Genomic DNA, 24,615 nt, shown 5'->3' on the forward strand with positions numbered 1-24,615 from the left:
TTGGACTACGTTTTCTATTTTCCCTCTAAGTAGGACAATTAATTCATCAGGCCCAAGAAGGGAACATGAGTACTTAATATGAGTAATGAGGTAAAGAGTTGCTTCAATGGCTAAAAGCAAAGGATTTAGCTAAAGACAATCAGTTATACAGCAAGGTTATTTTAGAAAAGTTTATTTCCTACTATTAGGTTTTTTTTGTTGGGAGGGCTGGAGGGAGGAGGACAGGAAACGGAGACTGTGGAAACAGAGAAGAGGGGAGCACACATACAAAGCTGTCTCCGTTTATAAATCAACACTCAGGGACTAACCTTCAAAGGGTTTCTGCCCTTTGCAATAACGAGTATTCCATTTAAAGGAACAACCCCAGATACAACAGTGGCCAAGGCCCACACACCCTGAGACCGTAGAGCAGGGAGTCAGATCATGCTCTGTGGGTATGAAGATGCCAGAGGCAGCAGCAAAGCTAACATGCAAGTGGATGCTTTCAGGATCCTTCTGGTCTAGAAAGTCTTTATAGTAAAAGAAAGTTTTAAATGTGGACTTTTTCCCTAGAATTACTCAAAGACAGAACTTACTCAAAGACTGTATCTCAAGCAGAGATTCCACCGAAACATCTAAGCTGCCACCCTCAAAATATATTGGCAAGAAGAGAATTTGGTGGGGAGGTGAGAGGGTAATGGTAAAAGAGGTTAAAGCAGTTTTCCTTGGTTTTTGTATACACGACAAAAAGGAACTCCCACCCCAAGGGGAAAAGCTTCAGAATATGGCTTCTGTCACTATTAAAAGATTTATGTAAACAAATTGCTAATTCACAAATATGTTATTTATTTAGCCCACTAAACACACCCTAAGTTTCCTGCCCACCATGACCTGGACACACCAGAAAGCCCTTACCTCTTCTTCATTCTCTTCTTCACTGTCTGCAATACTACCACGATCGCTGCCTACTGAACCTTCTGGTGAGAAGAAAGATAAAGGTTATCACCAATATTCATAAGAAAAGATCCTTAGTTCCCTTCCAAGATCACAAACCACCATACACCAGCATCTAAAGATTTTGATAAAACCATCTATACCCATTAACTGGAATTAAAAGTATCTTCACTATAGTGAGGAATGGAACATTTACATAGCCTCAAAGTATCACCCCACAAGATACTTATTAGTTACAAAAAATATATATTAGTTACAAGGAAAAAAACTGGTTTGCACTCCTCGAAGATGTTGAGGTTGTAAAAAGCAAAAAAAGGCTGAGAAATGGTATCAGACTGAAAGAAGACTAGAGAGATTTGACAACTAAATGCAGTGAGTGGATTGGATTCTGAAACAGAGAAAAAGAGAGACTATAAAGAACATTATTGGGACAACTGGCAAAATTTGAATATGACTGAGGATTAGCTAGTACTACATCCAGTTAAAATTTCCTAACTTTGATAATTATAGTTTTTGCTGCTGTTGTCGGAGAACAGTCAATTGGTGACTTTATTTCATATAAAAGTTACATCTAAAGAAGAGGTTGAAAAGTCAAGTATACTTGATTTGTACATACTTGCCAAGTCTCACAGAATTCAACCACTTTGATAATTTTTCTATTAATAAACAAGATAGACATATTAAAAGCCTCACATCAAAGCCCAATAGACATGTCCAACCAAGATGACAGATGTGCAAATGAATATGCAGAATATGCAGCTATAAGAGAAAGTTCTTATTCTTAGAAAACACACACAGAAATACAGTTGTCCCTCGAGGGACTGGTTCCAGGACCCCCTTTACACACACACACACACACACACACAGATACCAAGATGGCATAGTCTGCATATAAACTACACGCACACCTTCCCACATCCTTCTCCTGTATACAGCCTTAAATCATCTCCAGATTACTTATAATACCTCATACTATGTAAATGATACATAAATAGTTGTAAATACAATGTAAATAAACGTTCTGTAAATAGTTGTCTGTGCGTGGCAAATTTAAATTTTGCTTTTGGAACTTTCTGGAATTTTTTATTCCCAAATATTTTCAATCCAGGTTGGTTGAATACATAGATGCAAAAACCCATGGACACAGACTGCCAACCATACAGAGAAGTAAGAGGGCAGGACGTCTGCATGATGTCTCCCAAACAGGTTCAGAAAAAAATATTATGTATATAGGGAAAGAATGATAAAACAAATGTGGTGAAATGTTCACAAGTGGTAAACCTGGGTAAACAGTATGTGGGAGCTCTCTCTACTAGTCTTCCAACTTTAATGTACAGTTTGAAATTATTTTAAAATAAAAAGTTAAGATATAAATGTTAAAAGCAACAAAACTATTTGGTGCAAAAGAGTACCTTCACTAGATAGCTCTCCAAGACCTACATCTTCCTGCTCCATGAACAGCTTTGACCCAATTAAATAAGGTAAAGGACGGTCAAGGTATAGATCCTGTAAACAATGAAAGGGAATAAGCCATTAAATATTTAGGTTGAAAATAAAATTAGGTATTCCATTTGACATCTTGTTCCATCCACCCAAAAGTTACATAATGAAAGTGGAGAATAAGAAACACAGCAGGATTTTTTTTTTAAATCACTGATTAAAAAAAAAGTTAAATCCTAGGTAAAGATGGCAAAGTAAAGCTGAATTACATAGAATCTCCCTTCTCAAGTGCCTTATTAACAAAAATGGCAAAGGCTTGCAAAAAGTTTACTAGCAGTAACCAAACAAAGAAAGGGGCACAACTTCATAGTAATATGCCCAAAAGGAGGAGGACCAAGGAAAGAAACCAGAAATTCTGGCAACCTTTGATGATGGTAACCTACCTTCCTCCCCTAAAATTCAACTCTGGTGAGCAAAAATCAACCAGTCAATCAATCTCAAGAACCAAGTCCTAAATTTGGAGAAGCACACTGAGGAAATAACCCAAATGGTTTTATGACTTGAGAAGGCAGGTGGGTAGGGGGACATGTGTACAAACAGGACACAAGTAAGGCACAAAGGAAGGGAATGGAGGAGGACTCCTTCACACTTCATCAGGGCAGAGACGCAGGAACACGGAACATAAAGCATGGGCTAGATGAAAAGAAACAGAGTGGCAACTAGGCAAATATTCACAGTCAACATAATTAACTAAAGGAATGTCTCCAACAGACTGATGAGAACCTACCCAGCAGAAAAAAATAACCCAAAGAAGAGAATAATAATATGCCCCAGAGGTTCACACTGTAGAATTTAGAGAAATGAAATTGGTAAAATAAGACCAGATGATAAAACAACAAAACAAAATGAAGGATACTGTCTACAGAATAGTACATGTTGGAGATCCTTCCACTGCAGGCCATCACACACATCAAAAATTTAGAGTTAAGAAAGCACTCCAAAAGAAGAAGTAAAGGGCTTTCCTGGTGGCACGGTGGTTGAGAAACCGGCTGCCAATGCAGGGGACACAGGTTTAAGCCCTGGTCCGGGAAGATCCCACATGCCGCGAAGCAACCAAGCCCATGTGCCACAACTACTGAGCCTGTGCTCTAGAGCCTGCGAGCCACAACTACTGAGTCTGTATGCCATAACTACTGAAGCCCACATGCCTAGAGCCCGTGCTCCACAGCAAGAGAAGCCACCACAATGGGAAGCCCGTGCACAACAACGAAGAGTAGCCCCCGCTCGCCACAATTAGAGAAAGCCCATGCGCAGCAACAAAGACCCAACACAGCCAAAAATAAATAAATAAAATTAATTAATTTTAAAAAAAAAAGGAAGAAGAAGTAAAACTGTCACTGTTTGCAGATGACATGATACCATACATAGATAATCCTAAAGATGCCACCAGAAAACTACTAGTGCTAATCAATGAACTTGGTAAAGTTGCAGGATACAAAATTAATGCACAGAAATCTCTTGCATTCCTATACACTAACAACGAAAGATCAGAAAATTAAGGAAACAATCCCATTCACCATGGCAACAAAAAGAATAAAATATGTAGGAATAAACATACCTAAGGAGGTAAAAGACCTGAAAAAAAAAAAAAGAAAGAAAAGAAAGCTCTCCACCCTGGGGCAACCTCCCATCTTCACAATGAGGCATGGCCCTTTGGCCTTAATATCTCCTCCCTATAGAAAAGAACCTGGGTGCAGGGAAGAACAATTCTGATGCTTCACCAATGACAGAAAGCTTGGGAAGGTTAGTGTAAAAGATACAACAGCAACCAATTTACTGCAAAGAAATGGAAGTGCTAATTGAGCTAACTGTTCACTGACTTAGGAGGCTTGTTTCCAAAGTCCTCCTGTAACAGAGAAAGTGGTGTGTGACTTGGAAGTAGCAAGTGTGGCCCAGGCAATACATTTCCCAGGGTCTGCTGCTGACTTCTAAATCCCTATAGTGAAAAAGCAAGCCGGCGAGCATATCATGGTTAAAGGATCAGCCCCAATTTGGCACTATAAGCTCAAATCGGAAGAGAAATGTGCAGTGAAATGAAGGACTAGAAGAGACTGATTTTGCAGCATATTTCAATTCACAAGGCACTTATGTGTCACAAGGATTCTCAAAATCAGTAAGGCAACCTCCTGTGTTTACTACTGAACCTGAGAGAAAGTAACAGTAAAACAATAAACATCTGCTAATAGTTTCTTCGTGAACACTCATAGCAGCTTTATTGATATTGGCCAAAACCTGGGAACAACCCACATGTCTTTCAACACTTTGGAGGTTTCCTCTTAGTGCAAGCTGCAGAATGTCAGGTTCCCAACAATCCCTACCTCTCACGAGCCTCCTCATCCTTCAAAATCCAGTTCAAATCTCATCTTCATCCTAATTTCCCCAGCTAGAAGTCAGAGCACTTATGATGGTGACTCTTGTAAAGCCTCCTCTCTCCCACCATCTGGTACTGCTGTAATAAGCATCCTGAGAGTAGGAACCATGTTCTGCATCTTTGTACTCCCCCAATTTGGCATGCTAGTACCTAGTAAGTGCTCAATCGATGCTTGTGTACAGCAAATCTTTCTGATCGATGGAGTCAGTAAGAGACTGCTAAGTGACATCCTCACTTCCTGGAAGTGAAGTCCATGTCTTACCAATTCTGTGCCCAAGTAAAGTACCCAAAACCCAACAGGTGCGACAATAAATATTTCAACTGAATGTCTTTACCTTTGGCTCAAGGATCAATTCCACCCGCTCATTAGCATCATCTTCTTCAGAGTCTGAGTTTCCTGCTTTTATATCTAGTTGCTCAAATGCACTGTCCAACACTTGTAAACCGTAGTTCACAGCCTCCTGGACTTTAGGAATCAGATCTACTTCTTTCTGTTCCCGGGTCTTCTCCTAGGAAAAAATACTGTTCAGTAAGATCTCCAGTATATTGATACCACCCTAATAAAACACTGGGAATGTTTGCTAAAGCCTAGACTCATGCTCCAAAAAACCCCCCAAATTTTAATTAAAAATGTTAAATTCTTAACAATTTAAAATGTTAAACAATTAAAAACATTAAAAGTCAGATTCTGCTGAATGCCTCAACACAGACTTTGGAGTGGTAAATCCCAAGTTTGTCTATGCATTGAACACACACCGAACTACGTAAGGTCCTGGAGCTCCAGGTTCATCATCTACAAAAACAAAAGCACAACCATGGTGTGGTGGTTCAGCTTTTATAGGCTATGTAAAAGAATCTTAATAATGAATGGCACACCACAAGACATCCAGGGGCACTTCACCTCCCTGCTACTGGAGGAACGAAGGGCCTAGACTTTCAGCTCTGCCATGGCTGTATCCCACTGACCTTGCTTAATGATCCTTTGGACAATTTTAGGAGTTAAGACTTAGAAGAAAATACCCCAGCCAGAGATGTCATTTTTCAATTACAGCTAAAAAAAAATAACTGGACAATTACGATTATTCTATAAACTTGTTTCAAACCAAGAGAGGGTCAGTTTCATCTCTAATCTATCCTGTACATCACCCTAGAACAATGCCCCCAACCCAGACAAAACTCTGTACACATCACCAACCTGCTGAAAATATTCCACAGGTCTCCACTTCCTATAACAGCAGCTCTCATACACTCAACTGTGTCATCAGTTGTAAGAAATATTGCAAAATATCTTTAGTGTCATTTCCCTTCCTCACAAATATTCTAGAAGTTGATACATAATTACAGAAAGAACCAAACCATAGTGTTGTTTTGACAGCCAAAGGGGAAAATCTGAAGAGTAGTTTATACTACCTCAAGCGTGGAAGTCTTTCTGATTTAGCTTTTTTGTTTTGGCTGCATCTTTTCTGCACTCTGGTATGCTTGATTCTGAGTTAAATAGCTAACGTTGTACTAAGTGTGTGAAAACATGCCTGTGAAATAAATATATAATGGATGTTTTAAAAATAATTCACGGGCTTCCCTGTTGGCGCAGTGGTTGAGAGTCCGCCTGCCAATACAGCGGACACGGGTTCGTGCCCCGGTCCGGGAGGATCCCACATGCCGCGGAGCGGCTGGGCCCGTGAGCCATGGCCACTGAGCCTGCGTGTCAGGAGCCTGTGCTCCGCAACGGGAGAGGCCACAACAGTGAGAGGCCCGCGTAAAGTAAAAATAATTCACTAAATAGCTGTCACCTTAAAATTGCCCCCTGACTTGGTATAACCAGATACTATTGCACTTAAATGGTTAGCAAATCCCTGAGTACTATTAAAAATAAAGATTTAAAAGAAAATTTTTTAAGGCTAGAAATAGGCAGAACTGTAGCTGGTTTCTAATATCCTTTCTTAGTCTAACATCTTCATATGTTACAAGCAATATGGCTTTCATCTTACTTTCATTTTTAAACTGGTAGGAATAAGAATCAAAGCAGCCACGAAAGGATAGGGAAGCACAATCTTCAAAGAACTCACAAACTACAGCCCAGCATGGCCTACATTTTTTATAGCCCTCATGGTAAGAAAGGTTTTTACATTTTTAACGGAGGAGGGGGAAGGGGAGGAGGAAGAGAAGAAAAAGAAGCGAAGAGACGTAGGTCAATGCGGCCAGCAAACAAAATATTTATTATCTGGTCCTTTACAGAAAATCTCTGCATACCTCTGCTCTATTCTTAAGCCAGAATTCAGGAACTTAATCTGTACATTTCTTAATACACTAAATTTCACAAACAAACTAAAGAGTTCAATTGTTGGGCTGTCAGGAGCAGCTTTTCCCATTTCCCACCGTGTCCACCTCCCTGCTCACAATCCCTCCACCAGCCACATCACAAATCTCCACCACTTTGCTTCTCGAAAGGAGCCCAACAGAAGAGTGATTGAATGCAAGTACCTGTTCTGGTTTTTCTGCCTCAGGCTTGAGCACCGGCTCCTCCACTTCTTCATCATATACACGCTGAATATGGAAGCAAGTTCAGTTTGGAATGGTCAAAACAGCATTTGGAATCAATCACAACGTAAGAATTCAATACACAATTTAGAAAAGACAAAGATGGGGAAGAAATGATTATTCAACAAATCGCTGAGGCCGCTGGTCAAGGGCAAAAAGCAAAGAACAGTAGTCAACTCTCCCAAAATTAAGTTTAAAAAAACAGACACAAATGACTAGGAAACATGAGAAAAAAACCTTCAATCTCATTGTTGACCACAGTCACAAAAACAATAATAAACTGGTGTTCACACTTTCTTGTTTAATCTAATACTTAATGCTGACAGAGCAATGTTACAGGTACTTAAATGTGAGGCTATGAGAATACCAAGTGGTAGAACCTACCTACTAGGTAACAAGAGCTTTAACATTTTGCACAGTGGAAACGGTAAAGGTGAGTTATATTAATCCTGTTGCTTAAAATGGTTGCTAAATTTTTATTATCCCATTTATAAGAAAATAGATAGGCCAAGCCCACCAATGATTTGCCAGAAGGCCAAGCATGGGACTGACCCATACAGCTGGAACAGGCAGCCTCTCTTTTCCAAAATAGATCTATCACTCTGGCAACTCATTGTAATTTCCTTTTTTAACTATATATTGTTGTTTAAACTTCCAAAGTAAAACATTCTCATTATAAGTAGTGCAACGATGAAAATGTTCTGGAATTAGATATTGGTGATGGTTACAAAACTTTGTGAATACACTAACACTTATTGACTTGTACACTTTTTAAAAGGGTGAACTTTATGGTATGTGAATTATAAGTCAATTAAAAATTAAAAAGTCAATATAAAGATATAAGTGAAAGAGATGTGTTTAAAAATTGTTCCATCCTTGCCTCCAACCAAACCCTCAGAATAAGCAGTTTAAGCTTGGTGTGTGCTCCTCTATGCTTCCCACATAGAAACATACACAAATATATACAGACATATGCACATATTCAGAGTTCTCCCACTCTTCCTGCTTCTAAATAAAAATGCACTTATACTATACAAATTCCTCTGCCCCACTTTTTCACTCGATATTTACATAAACCACTTTCTAGGTCAATGCAAATAGATTTGATTCAATCCTTTTTATATCTGCACAATATTCTATAGTGTGAACTTGACTATGATTAATTCAATAATTCTCTATTAGGGAACATTAAGGAGATTTCCAGTTTTTGCTGTTGTAAATAAACTGCTGTAAACATATGCACATATACTAAATTCTTAGGCCCTGGATCTTTTATTTCTATAGGCTTCCCCAAAATAGGATTGCCAAGTCACAGGACAAAACTGTTTTTTAGGCTTAATAGCTACCTCCAGATTTCTGGCCACAAATGTGGAGCAACTCACACTGTCCCCACAACATATTCAAGTGCCCACTTCCCAGACCTTTGCCAGCAGTGGAACCATGTTACCTACCTTTTAAAAATATCTGCCAATCTGATTAGACAATGTTACTTTTATTTTATTTATTTATTTATTTATTTTGCGGTACGCGGGCCTCTCACTGTTGTGGCCTCTCCCGTTGCAGAGCACAGGCTCTGGACGCGCAGGCTCAGCGGCCATGGCTCATGGGCCTAGCTGCTCCGCGGCATGTGGGATCTCCCCGGTCCAGGGCACGAACCCGTGTCCCCTGCATCGGCAGGTGGACTCTCAACCACTGCGCCACCAGGTAAGCCCAACAATGTTATTTTTAAATGTTCGTATCTTCTAACCCAGGAATTCTACTTCTTGAAATTTAGTTCCAAGAAAAATAAATACAAACAATAAGATGCTCATGGCATCAGATTTATACTGCAAAGTCACAAACACCAAATCTGTAATTCTATGCAATTCCAATCAAAGTGCTAATAGAATTTTCTGGGTAATGTAGCAAGATAATCCTCAAATTCACAGAGGAAAGAAAAAAGCCAAGGATAACCATGATAATTCTGAATAAAAAGAAGTCACAGGGATTTGCCCTATTAGGACTTACTAGAAATCTCTGGTATTTAAGATTGTGATACTGACTACGGCAGATAAACATAATAAAAGACAGAGGCAAGAGACAGACCCACAATTACATGTAAGCTTGATTTTATATTCACAAAAACACACATTCATACATATAAGTCACTGAGGAAAAGAACTACACAATAAAAGTTATCCATATGCATTCATACACAGAAGTCAGTGAGGAAAAGAACTACACAATAAAAGTTATCCATATGGGGAAAAAAAATGCATGCATTCATACACAGAAGTCAGTGAGGAAAAGAACTACACAATAGGGCTTCCCTGATGGCGCAGTGGTTAAGAATCCGCCTGCCAGTGCAGGGGACACGGGTTTGAGCCCTGGTCCGGGAAGATCCCACATGCCATGGAACAACTAAGCCCGGGCGCAACAACTACTGAGCCTGCGCTCTAGAGCCTGCGAGCCACAACTACTGAAGCCCGCGCGCCTAGAGCCCATGCTCCGCAACAAGAGAAGCCACTGCAATGAAAAGCCCGTGCACCGCAACGAAGAGTAGCCCCTGCTCGCCGCAACTAGAGAAAACCCTGTGCAGCAACGAAGACCCAATACAGCCGAAAGATAAATTAATTAATTATTTTTTAAAAAGAACTACACAATAAAAGTTACTCATATGGAAATGAACGAAATGAAATCCCTACCTCATATTACATATACCTGCACCGATATACATCCACACAGATATACTCTCCAGGTAAGAAGAAGAGTAAAAAGGCAGAGATACAAAGGAGCCCACACCCAAAATATTTAGAGTTAAGGGAAAAAATGGGAGTTGGTGCCTTTTAAGCAAATATGTCAAAATATTAAAATCTGTTAATGCAAGGTAGTGTATATTATTAGCATTTGTGGTTATTATCTGTTCTTTTCTAGACACATGAAATATTTTATTTAAAAAAATTGATGTCGGGAGATTGTTTAATGATAGGCACATAATGAAATAAAAACAATAAAAATTAAGTTCACAAAATCTTACAGATGTGTTAAAATGCTTACAAAATCATACACTAACATTAAGAGAAATGCAGGCTGCCAATATATAGAAAAGGTTAAAGTTATATACATACATATATACTCTTAGAAAGAAATATGCCAAAATGTTCAGTGGCTGGTTAATTTGGGGTGGTGGAATTATAGTTGATTACTGTAGTTTTAATTTTTTCACACTTTAATACTTTTTATATATGCCAATCTCTCCTACAGTGAGTGTTCATTACTTGTATAACAAGAAAGGAAAATACTTAAAGCCCAATGTCTGCATGGAAAATGGACTTGGAACATACATGTCAAAATGTTAAGAGGCTCTCCTTTAGCATCTGAAATTTCAGATGATGCTTCTTTTTCCATACTTAAAAAAAAAATTGTTCTATAAAGCCCAGAAATTTGGGGAGCAATTTTCAAAGGCAGGAAGAAATAAAGTAAATAAATCTTAAAATGGAGACTTTAAGACAAGGCAGCTACCAAGGTCACTTCAGACTTTAAATAGTGAGACCACTTAACCTAAAAGGTTGAGCTTCATGCTGAGGTCTCAACAGCATTAACACCCTACTTTTTCTACTGCTTGCCATTAAAAACTACCTCACAAGAGATCAGCAGCCTGTGGAAAGCCAAACATGACATCTAAGAAACCAACCAGCAAATACATAAAACCCATGGGATCTTTCGAGGCTGGCCAGGATGATGCATCTCAAGTACTCAGTACACAGCAGGAAATCAATGCTAACTTCCTTCACCCTTACCAGTTTCACCCAACTCACAGCTTCATGGGTTTTTTGATCATTTTAAAATCAGGTAGCCATTCCCAGAACTGTTAAATATCTTTGATATTTCCCCTCAAAGCATCTTTTCCTCATTTGGGGAGATGAGGTAAGAGGTGAAGGTGGGGAATTAGAGAGAACGCTGACGAGGGGCTGAGATTTCTTAACATGTTATAAACAGCCCTGGTTCTTTTCACTTTTGTGATCTCTCATTAATTCATTCAAATATTCACTGAGTCCCTATGTATCAGGCTCATGCTGAGCCCAAGGAATACAACATTTAGCAAAAATATGGGGGTTGATTTAGTAGCGGAGTTCAACACATCGAATCATATCAATAAATGTAAAATTACAATCATGGGAAGTGCTACTAAAGAAGTCATTAACTAGGTCACTTAATGTTTCAGGACAAAATTCCTAAATTAACAGATTAATGAAGCTTCAAGAACTGTACTCCCTCCAAATAACACACTGATGCACTGGCCACTGTTAATCAGCATTTATCCTCCTTCAGAGTCCCCTCTTGAGCCTTTACTAAAGGCGCTAATTTCTCTTGCCCTGGAAAGTCCTGATTGCTCTTCAGTTTCACTAACTGTAATGCAGTTTGCAATCTACTGGCTACCTCTAGGTCAATTACTAAAACCCAGAAACCTATGACTGTGCGTATTTTTCCAATAAACTACCATGAAACCAAATGGCACTGTCATTTAAGCCAGAATTGTAATACATGAGTACTGGCCAGGGTTTGAAGAAAACACATGCAAAGTCAAATCACTGCCAAATGTATTATCAGCCGGTAGTTTATTTCAGAGTTTTATTAAGCATTAGCCATACTCAACATCATCATGCTCTACCACAAATGGAAAAACACGTAACACGTGGCATTATAGGGAGGCCTGGGAAGCAGTTTGATTTGGCAGTGGCAACAGGCACATCTAAAGGGGAATTTGGCTGCAGAATGGCAGGGGAAGAGGCATAAGGACCAAGGGGATGGAGAGATGGATGGAAAGTAGGGAATCCAAGAAGTGAACAGAAATAAAGAACTATTACTAAAAAATAATCAACAAAAACAAACAAAAAAACCACCCACAAAAACTAGATTATAGGAAACTCAGAAGCTAAGAAAACTTGGCCAGAAAAGAAGAGCTAGAGAAAAGAAAAAGAACTGAAGGTTATGATTCAGAAAAAGAAGCTTATGATGCCCCTCACCCCCAAAGTATCAGTCGGGTACCAATCCAATACCAATGTGGTACAGGCACATCAGGTACAAAAGAAGCCTCCCAATTCTATTCCTTGCCCAGTCTAGGGCTGCAACACTGACTGCAGAGAAGAGCTAAGCACCTGATCCAGCAAGAAAGGTACAGGATGAGAACAACAGGTATATTCAAAAGGACACGGAATTCAGCATGATGAAAAAGTGATGGGGCTGCATACACCAGTAAAGTACAGATGAGAGTCCTGTAAACTGCCTCTTCTAATAGGAAAGATGCTCAGGACCAAGCATGGACATTCTGTATAGACAACCAGAAAATGACTACAGAGTTGACGAGAATATTTGTTACATTTTAAACCTACTGGTAAAGAGATATTTAAGATATATCTTAAATAAGATATTTATTAAGATCTTTATTTTACACACAGCTTCCCCAAAAAGCCTAGTAGTGGCATTTCAACCTGAACTACTAAAAATGTACAAACATGCTGCATAAGATACCTGCGTGACAATATTTAGTCTCTTCTTAACAATCCTAAATCGTGGGCTTTGTATAATCTTGCAATTTTTGAAATCTTTTTTTTATTACTTTGTATCTAACAATCTCAGGAGATAGCCTACTTTACTAATTCTCTTTTCACAGATTAATTAACACTGATACTGAGAAAGTTAGCCGCCCTATGAGAAATACAGACCAGCTTAACTAAGCTTCCTCTCCATCCTCTGTTATCAATCTCCCCTACAGTCACTGGGCTCCAGCCACACTTGCTTCCTTTTTATTCTGGAATTACACTATTATGGAAGATGGTTATTTTCTCTAAGGAGGGGCTCTGTCTAATTTACCTATGTATTCCTAGAACCTAGCACCTAGAAATTCGATAAATACATAGACAAAATAGCACTTGGGTTAAAGCTCAATAATCTTTTAGCAATAATCTATGGCATAGGTTCAGCCATCATAACAAAACGTTACTTGAGAATATTCCAAGTAGACACACACATGCCTTTAATGTAACTTATCAGGACATAATGGATACAATCAATAACCTGATGGTGTCCAGAGGATCAGACCAGGTGTATGGCTTTCCTTACAGAGCATGCTCATAACAAAACTTGTTGGAGTGCCATGTAATTCAGCAGTCTACACCAAAACTAAAAATCAATGAAAACACTGGAATATGAAGAAGTTTTATCGTTAGGTTTTTTTCAAAGGCTTGAAAAAAAATAAACTTTACTAATAAAAAGGGGGGACATCAATCACCAAGAACTACTACTTCACCAAAATTTTAGAGAACCTAATAATGGGTCACTTAGTATCACAGTGACTCTTGCTCCTTCTAACAGTATTATTTTTTTATAAGTCTGATGTAACTAAGTAACTCACGTTCTCAATGAACTGGGTATTAGACAGCATAAGGAAGTCATTGAAGACATTATGTAGTCGACAATCTGTGGCTTTAGTTTCCCGAATTAGTCCATCCACTTGTTTCTTGATTTCATGGGTCCTAGAGATAGTCTGTTGTGAGAATTCCTGTAGAAACTGTAGTAACTATTTAAAAAACAAACATACAGTAGTATCAATATTATATGCACCTATTCTGCGTGTCAAAACAGAAAAGAACCCATTTCCTTTCGCCTGTGTGTGTGCGCCCGTGTGCTGGAATGCAAAAGGGATGCTGCTTTTGACAGTACAAAGACCAAGTAGCATCAAAAAACATTAAGAAAGCTCATCAGAACAGTGTCAATGAGTCAATGGATATTTGCTATATCGTTTCTGGAGGAATTTAAAAGTCCTTTTTCGTTGTCATTCTTCAGGGATCAGAGACAAAGGGAAAAATAACAAACCACTACTCTTACCCAAAAATCCTATTCAAATGGAACTTTGGAATCACAGTTCTGAGCTTATTGGGCACCCGGCCTAAAGAGTTCCACTCAAGGATATCCATATACTGGTTTGTCTACCGCCCCTCTCAGTCCAGGTCCCAACATGGAATAGCCTAACTAGTACCATGTAAGCCTGCGAGGGGGCGGAAGCCGATCCCCGCTCAGGGTGGAGTTGGGCGCCTGGCTAGAAAACCCAAACAAGGAAGGGCCGCAGTCCAAGTGGGAGCACTGAGAGGGCTAAGATCAACCAGCCCGCCTCCGCCCAAGTGCCTGGGGACTACCACCCGGGAGTTTTCGAGGACGAGAAGGGGCGTTATTGAGTCAATGAGAGGCAACAGGATCGACTGGGTGGAGGGGGACTGGGGGCTCCCGGAGTCCCGCTCGCAGGCCGCGCATCACGCCAGAAGGCCCGCCCTCCCCTCCGGTCCCTGGGGCCCGCCTCTCACGCCGGCGTCGGCTGCCAGCGACCAGCTCTGGCTGCTCCTGCGGATCTCCTCCACCGACCAGGGCCGCTCCCACACGGGCTCGGACACCGGAGGCCGCTCCTGGTCGGGGGTGGTCCCGTTCATCTGCAGCGGGAAGGACGAGAAGAGGGGCTGAGCTCCGGGAAGGCGGCGGTCAGGGCCAAACCCGAACCCGAACCCCCGCCCTCACCATCCTGGCTGTGCAGTTCGGTGGGCTCAGGGAGCCGCAGGACCGCACCCGCTAAGCCCCGAAAGTCTCCGGAAGCTAGCGGTGCGGGGCCTGGCACGTGACCGGCCTCACGTGACCAGAGAGCAGGTGACCTGCGCCTCATGTGACCGGATGCAGGGCGCTGCGGAAGGAGGCCGGGCAGCTCTCTGAGGTACGCGAGTTAGAAGAGCCCTGCAGTCCCATGGGTGGACTTACGGATTATCATACTAAGTGAAGTAAGTCAGAAGGCAAATATCATATGATATCACATATTTGGAATCTAAAATATGACACAAATGAACTGTGAAACAGACTAACAGATACAGAGAACAGACTTGTGGTTGCCAAGGGGAAGGGAGGGTGGAGGAGGGATGGATTGGGAGTTTGGGGTTAGCAGATGCAAACTATTACATACAGAATGGATGAATAAGGTCCTACTGTATAGTACAGTATATTCAATATCCCGTGGTAAGTCATAATGGAAAAGAATATGAGAAAAAGTTTATATATGTATAATTGAGTCACTTTGCTATACAGAAGAAATTAAAACAACGTTGTAAATCAACTATACTTCAATAAAATAAATTTTAAAAAAATTATTTCACTAAAAAAAAAGAGAGCAAGGGTGAAGACGCCAGGGAGCGCTGAAGGGGTGGGTCGGCCGGGTCGCGCTTCAGCTGGAGGGCGCAGGAGGAGGCGCGTGGTTAGCTCCGGAAGCACGCAGGCAGCCAGGTGTGTTTAGAGAGAGGAGCCAAAAGGAGGTGTGGGAGAACAAGCCGAGGGGCTTTAAACAACCGGCGATGTGGAGGGAGGAAGAGCTCGCCGCCACTCCTCTTCCTTGCTGAGTCTCCTCTGCCTGTCTGGGGGTCAGCCCAGATTTTCTGGAGATTGATGTATCTGGCTGTCATCGTACTTTAACGACATGCTCGGTTTCAGGTCACTGTGTAGGGCCTCCTTAAACATCCTTTACTCCCTCTGCATTGCTCTCAGACTCAAGTCCAAACTTCTCATATGACAGGCAAAAACCATTTATAATCTGATCCCTGCATGTGAATCCATCCTCAACATTCCCAGCTTCCCATGAGCGCTCAGTGATCTACCTATTCCACCTCACACTTCTTTGAAGGCCCCTCAGCAGAGTTCTTCTTCCACACCAACTTGCTTTTTAAAATGAAGATTCCAATTTAGGCTAGTTAGGCTATTAGTTAGGCTAGTTAGGCACTAGTTAGGCTATCCCATGGACTGAGTGGAGCGGTAGACAAACCAGTATATGGATATCCTTGAGTGGGACTCTTTAAGCCGGGGGCCCAATAAGCTCAGAACTGTGATTCCAAAGTTCCATTTGAATAGGATTTTTGGGTAAGGGTAGTGGTTTGTTATTTTTACCTTTGTATTAGATACCCTTTGTATGCTGTCTAATACCCTTTCCATTCCTGTGTGCCCAAGTTATTTAATCCCTGTGAGTTTTCCTCAGTGAAAGGAAGTTACATGTCTTGCAGGGATGTGGTGTTAAATGTGATAATATTTGTAAAATAGCACGGTGCCTGTCATACTGTGAGCATTGAACATAGATCCTACCACTTCCCCTATGCCCTTTGTTTATCAAACTCTTGGACTTTGTTTTGTTTTTGCTTCTGTCTCTTTACTGAAGACTTCCCTGGTTATCCCAAGGATAGTTTTAAGTGCCCCCCCTCGGTTATTTTCTACATGCTTGTACAAATATTCATCATAGAGTATCACATTATAGTTTATTTATAATGTCTCCTCTTTAATAAAAATACCTAACATTTATGAAGTGCTCGGCATTTACCACTTTATACATGTTAATTCATTTAATTCTCACAATGACTTTGTGAGGCGGGTAGTCTTATGCTCATTTTATAGTTGAGGAAACTGAGGCACAGGGAGGATAAGTAACTTACTCAGGGTTAGACAGCCAGTAAAGGAGCAGAGCCAGGAACCCACACCATTAGCCATTAAGTTACTCTATAGCTAGTAGTTTCTTGAAGGAACTTCAGTTTTAAATTGCAGTCTACCAACCTCCTGGCCATTCCCATACATTCATTTAAAATATTTTTAAATAAAACCACTTAAGAACTTGGTTGGTAAAATTGAGGTGAGCCAGTTACCAAACTTACATCTTATATAACATCATCATGGTCAACTTCAGTGACCATGTGGATGACCCTGGCCTCAATGTGCCTTAATAACCTTAATCTACATTCCAATTCTCAAAGTCCGTGGATTACCCACACCCTGGACCTTAGCAGCTGAAACATTCTGACTTTTAAATCTGGACTGCAATAGAGCAGCCTCTTAAACTTCCAAGTCTCTCTCTTATTCCCTGGTCTGTTCTCACCTAACCCAAGCCTCAGTCTCTCAGTGCCCCTCCTCCCCATTACGCCGTCTTAGCTTCATTTCCTAGCTTGTCCTGCCTGCAGCCCATGATATTAGCTTTTAACTTCTCTAGACAGCCCTTTAATATCCCCACCTTATGTTTCTGACACATCGTCTCTGCTAACTCCTAGCTTTGAATCAGTCCAACTATGCCCTTTCTCCTTTCCTACACCTAGATTACTCAAGGAAATCACTGCGATTTCATATTCTGCAAACTTAGCTGGCCCCTCAGCACTGACTGGCAGTCCTTTTACTTATACTTTCTCTATGTACTTATCCTTGATTAGATCCCTTCCATAACTTTACCATGTGGTTCAAAGTATCCGTCCTATTTGCCTCTGCCAGAGAAAACGGACTTCTCACCTCAACTTAAAATGTTTCTATGTCTACACCTTCTGTATCTCATACAGTTCTTTCTTTGCACACAACATAATTTGACTGGCAAACTCAAACAAACCAGAATTTGGGGGAAAGATATTGCAAAGCTCACAGAACTTAAGGAAAGCAAGCAGGCACTGGTCTTGGGAAGAGCATAAAGCAGAGGAACCTAGGGCAGTCTCCTCTGAGCCCCTGCCACTAGAAGGACTCAGTTCCAGTCACTTCTCTTCTTGGTTTTCTCCTCTGAATTTCACATTCCTGAGGTAAACAGAATCTCATTAGCTTCCCTTGGGTCGTATTCCCACTCCCCTAATTGGCTTTTCTACCAAGACCACATAGAATGGACAGAAATGGTCCCCAAACAAAAAGTTGGGACTGTTACCAAAAGCAGGAAGAAGGGATGCTAGGCAAACAAAAACAGCAGGCTACATGCTGCCTCCGCTCCTTTCTTTCAGTCTCTGGAAGAGTCATCCCCGCTTTCGCCCAAGGCCAGTGACCACTATGTTCTTGATTGAGCCTTTCCTGCTTCTCCTGGAATGGTGCTGTTTTGAACTCCCCTTCCTGTGTGTTCAATCTTACTCTCTTTACTAGTATTCCTTCAAATGTTTTTGAGTCATGCTTTGTATTGAATTTGTTCATGTTAAAGAGATCTTGCACTGCAATAACCATGCCTGAGAATTCAGATAAATCTACCTGTCATACTGGTCATTCTCTTGCTATACTTACATGATTAAAACTGTCAACCAGTGAAAATCCTAGAGGACTTTCCTGCCATGGTATTTGTGAAGTCAACTGTATCAGGGGAGATCCCAGGCCTAGAGCCTTAATCTGAGCTTCTCTGAGCTTAGTCTTAGTTTCTGTGCCCAGGTGTCTGCCAGGGATCTTGTTAAAAAGCAGATTCTAAATAAATAGGTCTGAGATGAGGCCTGAGACACTGCATTTCTGACAAGCTCCCAGGTGATGCCCAGGCTCCTGAAATTAAAGAATGTAGGGATAAAGAGCCAGGCTGTGTTCCCTGGTGAGCAGTGCAGCTGCATGGTGCCAACCTTGACAGCCAGTGTGTCTCTTTGTCATATGGAAAATGACTAAGAAAGAGCTGTCATAGTGGAGAGAGGCCAGGACTTGCTTCTGGAGGCCCCCACGGAGGCAGGGAACTGGGCCCCACAAATTATGTAGTGGATCCTTGCCGGGAGCGGGGTGTATTGGGGCCAAACTCCTTGGGTGGTAATGGAAGAAAAGTGCTTAGGCTTAGAAACTGAAGTAGCCCTCTCTTGGACTGTTGGCTTTAGGGAGGCTCAGACTCATCAGGACTCCCCACAGTTTCCTTGCAACATCCTGGGCTAATGGACCACAGGGGAGAAGATGAGGGGTCTGCCCAGACATTGTCCCAGGCACCTAGCCAACGCTAGCTCAGGGAACCAAGCATTAATGATGATTATACACCAGCTACTTCCAGATTCTACTCAATCAAGTAACCAATCAACCACTGCATTAGGAACTTCAAAGGAGAGAAATAGAAAGATAGAAGGAACCAGTGGTACAATACGATTGGCAATACTATAGGAATTCAATATTGTAAATTCCAAATGGATCCTGCAGATTATAACTTACTACTGGGGTTTCAGAGTATGGAGAAAGTTCTGAGGGCCATGGGGGTCAGAGAGGAAGAGAGGAAACACACTGGACTTTGCAGTGTGGAATTTGGAGAACCAGAAAGAATTGTTGTTTTTTTACTTCTACAACAACATCATTATAGAAGAGCTCTAATTAAATATTTCCACGTTGCCAAATGGAAAGATTCATAAGCAGTTGGTTTGAAATAAGGGAGAAATTTAAAATAGCAAAATGCATAAGCCTGAGACTAATCAGTGACATGAAGAGTTGTTCTGGCTGTTTTTCCAACTTCTCATTGCCAAAGAGGAGAAGGTTCCTCCTTTTCTCGGTGTTACACATTAGAGCTCAGAAAGTGGATAGCTCAAGGGAGGTCACAAAAAAGCTTTAATAGTTTAGAAGCTGTAGGGTTCATTGTGTCCCTGAAACCTTACCTGAAGTATAATTTTTCCAGCGTACTTACATAAAAGACGACTTCCCAGCACACACGCGCGCGTACACACACACACAAACACACAGCTTCACTTAGCGGGGTGCTGGTAACCTTCTTATTCAAGAGTGGGTGCTACCATCCTTAGTCCACAGCTGGATATAGCAGCCCCGTTTCCTTCCTTAAGATTCCAGCATCTGGGGTGTACTGTGGGGTAGAAGGGAGGGAGAAGAGAGGTCATAAATCCTGTTGTGCAAGGGTTGGTAAACCACTTGTGCCTACTCAGCCCGTTCCCTGAATGCCTAGATAGCCTAGGTTAGCAAATCTGCCATTTGTGCAAAGGCAGGCACATCCAGAGGAAAAAAAAAAACTAATCAAACTCATTCAACAAATAATACACAAATATTTCTTTGAAAGTAAAATCAGACTTTACAAAGAAGACTAAAGACCTTGCATCTACCCCACCCCAACTCTCCCCACAAGCCAACACATAACACTCCACTCTTCATCTCATCTCATCCACTCAGAGGAGATCTTAACTCTGAGTCTGATGTTTAAGCCTTCAGAGCTTTTTCTAGGTGTTTATGTACATGTGTCTGTCTGTTTGTCTATCTACACACACAGTATTTAGTTATGTGCTTTTACATGTATAAACTAATTCTGTACCTTTCATTCTGTGTATTTTTAAATATTCACAATATGCCTGTCCATATTATCACAAATGAATCTAAATTATTCTTTTTAACGACTACAAAGTATTCTGCAGTATGAACATGCTATGGCTTATTTAGTTGTTCTCCCAATTACGGGAAACATTTAGGTTCTTTCCAATATCTCATTGTTATAAGCCATGCTGCTAGAATATCCTTGACTATACTTCCTTGCACCTGTATGCAAATGTTTTGGTTTTAATAGAGATGATAAATTGTTCTCCAGATTGTGCCAGTAATACACTCCCACTGGTGGGCTATGAGGGGAACTGCTTGCCCAACTTCCTAACTAACACGTGCTGTTACCAAAATTAAAAGTATTTGCCAATCTGGGCAGTAAAGATGGCATCTCAATGCCATATATTTGTATTTCCTTGATAACTGGTGAGATTGAACATCTTTTCTTAAGCTTATTGGCAATTTTAATTTTCCTCGAATGGTGTTTTCACATGAATCTCCCATTTTTTATTCACTTAAATCTTTTTTCCTATTATAGTCAATCATTTGTTTGGATTTAACCGTATTACCTTACTTTGTGTGTTCTATTTCCTATGGTCTCTTTGTTTCTTTTTTCTCCTCATTCCTGATACCTGTTGGGTTGATTGAATTTTCTTTGTTGCATTTCTTTTCCTCTGTTGGTGTGAAATTTATACATTCCATTGCTTTTTTTCTAATGGTTACTCTTAATTTTTTATACCCACACATAAAGTTATACTTGCCTAACAAAATCTAAAGGTAATCAGTATGTATATACTCTTCCTAAACAGGAGAAGACATTTTCACTTCCTTCTGCTGTTTCCCTTCTCCCCAACTCCCCTGTTCATATCATCCAGAATTCTAATTCTAAATTGTTTTAAACATGTTTGGCAATTAATACTAATTTAGTCTTAAACTATAGGATTGACTGAATTGTGCAAGATTACTTGGCTAAGATTACTTTTTTTCATACTGCTTTTCCCTCTGTATTCCTTCAACCTTTTTTGTATGTAGGCGTACATCTTAAGTAGTTCTTTCAGTGGGAATCTGTTGGTGCTAAACGTTCTTAAATGCTGAATACTTAAAATATGCCTTCGTTTCGCCTGTGCTTTAAAGTGATACTGTAGCTGAGTGTAGAATTCTAAAATGACAGTTATTTTCCAACAGCTCATTGAGGATATCATCTCATTGTCTTCTTGGTGTGTTGCTAATGAAATTTACAATGAAAATCTGATCCTTATTTCTTTAAAGCTAAACTATCTTTCTGCTATGGTAACTTTTTGCATTTTTTTCTTTATTTTGATGTTGTGAAATTTCTTAGCTTTCTTCACTTCTGGGGAATGCTTAGCCATTGATTAAATACTACCTCCTCCTTTCTCTCTATATTCTCCCTCTGGAATTCCTAAATGAAAGGTAAAATGTCCTTATCCATTCTTTATGTCTCTAAACTTTCTCATCTTCTTTTTTTCTTTGTTCTATTCTGTAAGACCCCGTAAACTTAATCCCCAGCTTGCTAATTCACACAGTGTGTCTGTTCTGTTACTCAGACTATCTTTTGAGGTTTTTCTTTTCAACAATTTGGGCTTTAATTTTCAAGATTTCTAACTGGTTCTTTTTCATAATTCTTTGGTATTATTTTGCTTTATGTTGTTGAATATACTAAATGAATTTGTTTTAATTGATCTATTGATCACATATAAGATCTTCCATTTGCTACTTTTTAGATAGTTTGTTATCTATCTTCCATGGCAGTGGCATTCCTCGGACACTAGCACTTCTTGACTGTACACTAATTTTCTGGTTTAGAATTCTCCCACCTGATTCAGGATTCAGCAGAATTCCTATGTGGGTGTAAACTTAGGTTACCTGGGGGCTTGGCTTCTCCCATGGTTTCATATCAATTTCTTTCTTTGGGGGGGCCACATTTTTTGTTTCTGTACTCTCAAGCAATCCCACTTCATGATTTCAAGCCCAGACATGAAGTCAACAATTTATTTCTTATATCTGTTGTATCATTTATAAGGATACAGCATGGAGGGGAGTAACTTTCAGACTGTTTTAATTGCATAATCTTAAATCCCTAAATTACACTTTTTAAAAAATCTCAGCAAAAGTTTTGTTCTTTACTTAGGAGAGTAGAAAATGTCACACACAGGCTCAAAGTAGGTTTGTGTGTGTGTGTGCAGTCATACACATGCTATGACATTTGAACTTGTTTTTACAGTGTATTGCAATAATGTTTTAGTGTCAGTGCCCTAAAGAGTTCAGTTTAACTTAAATATATGTCAGCCTGGAATCTCCTGTTTAAAAAAAAAAGGAGGGTTAATATCTGTAGGGAGGACCTTGAAAGAGTAGCTAACAAATAATTCTAAATCTCATGATAATCTGCTGTTTTTTTGTTTTTATAAATTTATTTGTGTTTATTTTTGGCTCTATTGGGTCTTCGTTGCTGTGTGCGGGCTTTCTCTAGTTGTGGTGAGCGGGGGGCTACTCTTCGTTGCAGTGCACAGACTTCTCGTTGTCGTGGCTTCTCTTGTTGCAGAGCACGGGCTCTAGGCAAGTGGGCTTCAGTAGTTGTGGCACGTGGGCTCAGTAGTTGCAGCTCGTGGGCTCTAGAGCGCAGGCTCAGTAGTTGTGGAGCACAGGCTTAGTTGCTCTGCAGCTTGTGGGATATTCCTGGGCCAGGGATCAAACCCGTGTCCCCTGCATTGGCAGCCAGATTCTTAACCACTGTGCCACCAGGGAAGGCGATTCTGCTTGTTTTTTGATATGCATATTGTTGCTCAGTCCAACCTAAAATAAAATTCACAGAGCTGGTTCAGATATCTCCCTCCTAGTCTCTCATTACAATCTGCAACAAGAATGGGGACTTTCTCCTCTGAGGCTTGGGTTTAACACTTAAACCACCAGGCAGGTGCCAGTGGGAAATATCCTCTCGGCCTTGGCTATAAATCTTGAGTCCTCTGGCAAAAGGCCACAGGATGATAACATGATGCTTCGAAAAGAGATGCACTTCCTTTGTAACTGGGACTGACTGCAGTTTTCTTCAATGAAATTTTTCTTTATTGAATGTAAGAAATAGAGGTCATTTTATGAAAGTCTGTGCTTCTAAGGTTTGGAAAGGAGTCTTTTAAAAAAATTGTTTGAAGTATAATCGACATATCACATTATATTAGTTTCAAGTATACAACATAATGATTTGATATTCGTGTATATTGCAAAATGGATCGCCACAGCAGGTCAGCTTAGCATCCATCACCACACATAGTTACAAATTTTTTCCTTGTGATGAGAACTTTTAAGATTACTCTCTTGGCAACCTTCAAATATAAAATAAGTATTATTAATTATAGTCACCATGCTGTACATTACATCCCCATGACTTATTTATTTTATAACTGGAAGTCTGTACCTTTTGACCTCCTTCACCCATTTCTCACATCCCGCACCCGCCGCCTGTGGCAACCACCAATCCCTTCTCTGTATGTCCGAGTTCATTTTGAGGAGGAGTGTTGTTTGCTTACTTGGTTTTGTCTTTGATTTTATATTCCACATTTAATTGACAGCATATGATATATGTCTTCCTGGAGAGGAAGCTTTATAACCTATTCTGACCCTAGGGAGATAAAAACATCTGTGTTTCTTTTTTTGTTGTCTCTTGCTTCCTTTTATCTCTTTCTTGATCTGTGAATACTATGCCACCTTTATCTTCTTTTTCTTGTCTTCTCCTTTGCCATCCGGGCCCAAGTTCTCATCTCTTTGGCCTTTGCTTCTTCTCATTTACTGACCATATGTGAACCAGAAAAATAATTATAAAAATGATTTGTTGTTTTAGCTAATATAAATGTATTATCCCTGTGTTCATTGCCAAGCCAGTGAGTAAGAATTTTTACCATTCCTTCACTGAAAAAAAAAACCCCAAAAAACAAAAACACTCTGCCAAAACTAACAGAATTATTATTGTTTTTTTGGGGGGGGGATTATAATATACCTACAGAAAAGAGCACCTATTGTAGCTATACAGCTCAGCTAATTTTCACAAATGGAACAAAGTCATATAACCGGTACTTAGATCAAGAAACAGAACATTACATACACCCCAGGAGCCCCATTTCTGTCCCCATCCAGCTCTACCCAGGCTTCTAATAGCATAGATTAATTCTAGCTATTTTTGTGCTTTATATCAGTGGAATGAAATGTCCTAG

The 24,615-nt window shown here is 40.3% G+C and overlaps 1 protein-coding gene across 20 annotated transcripts in view; it reads right to left on the reverse strand.

The window, feature by feature from the left end:
• Positions 1-15,027, reverse strand: part of LOC101326221 (WASH complex subunit 2) — a 56,444-nt gene extending 41,417 nt beyond the window's left edge. For 17 of the 20 annotated variants that reach the window (XM_019930743.3, XM_033841667.2, XM_019931355.3 and 14 more), the window contains exons 1-7: positions 14,891-15,027; positions 14,683-14,805; positions 13,737-13,901; positions 7,286-7,348; positions 5,140-5,313; positions 2,346-2,439; positions 895-956 (exon numbers count right to left, since the gene is read on the reverse strand). In XM_019930743.3, coding sequence (XP_019786302.2) covers positions 895-956; positions 2,346-2,439; positions 5,140-5,313; positions 7,286-7,348; positions 13,737-13,901; positions 14,683-14,805; positions 14,891-14,893 — 684 coding nt within the window. In that variant the 5' untranslated portion in view covers positions 14,894-15,027. The remainder of the gene's footprint in view (positions 1-894; positions 957-2,345; positions 2,440-5,139; positions 5,314-7,285; positions 7,349-13,736; positions 13,902-14,682; positions 14,806-14,890) is intronic. The other 3 variants (XM_033841665.2, XM_033841663.2, XM_019930684.3) reach the window with 1 other exon arrangement.
• Positions 15,028-24,615: the final 9,588 nt, after the last annotated feature.

Source organism: Tursiops truncatus, chromosome 16 (genome assembly GCF_011762595.2).
Source record: "Tursiops truncatus isolate mTurTru1 chromosome 16, mTurTru1.mat.Y, whole genome shotgun sequence".
Lineage (NCBI taxonomy): Eukaryota > Metazoa > Chordata > Mammalia > Artiodactyla > Delphinidae > Tursiops > Tursiops truncatus.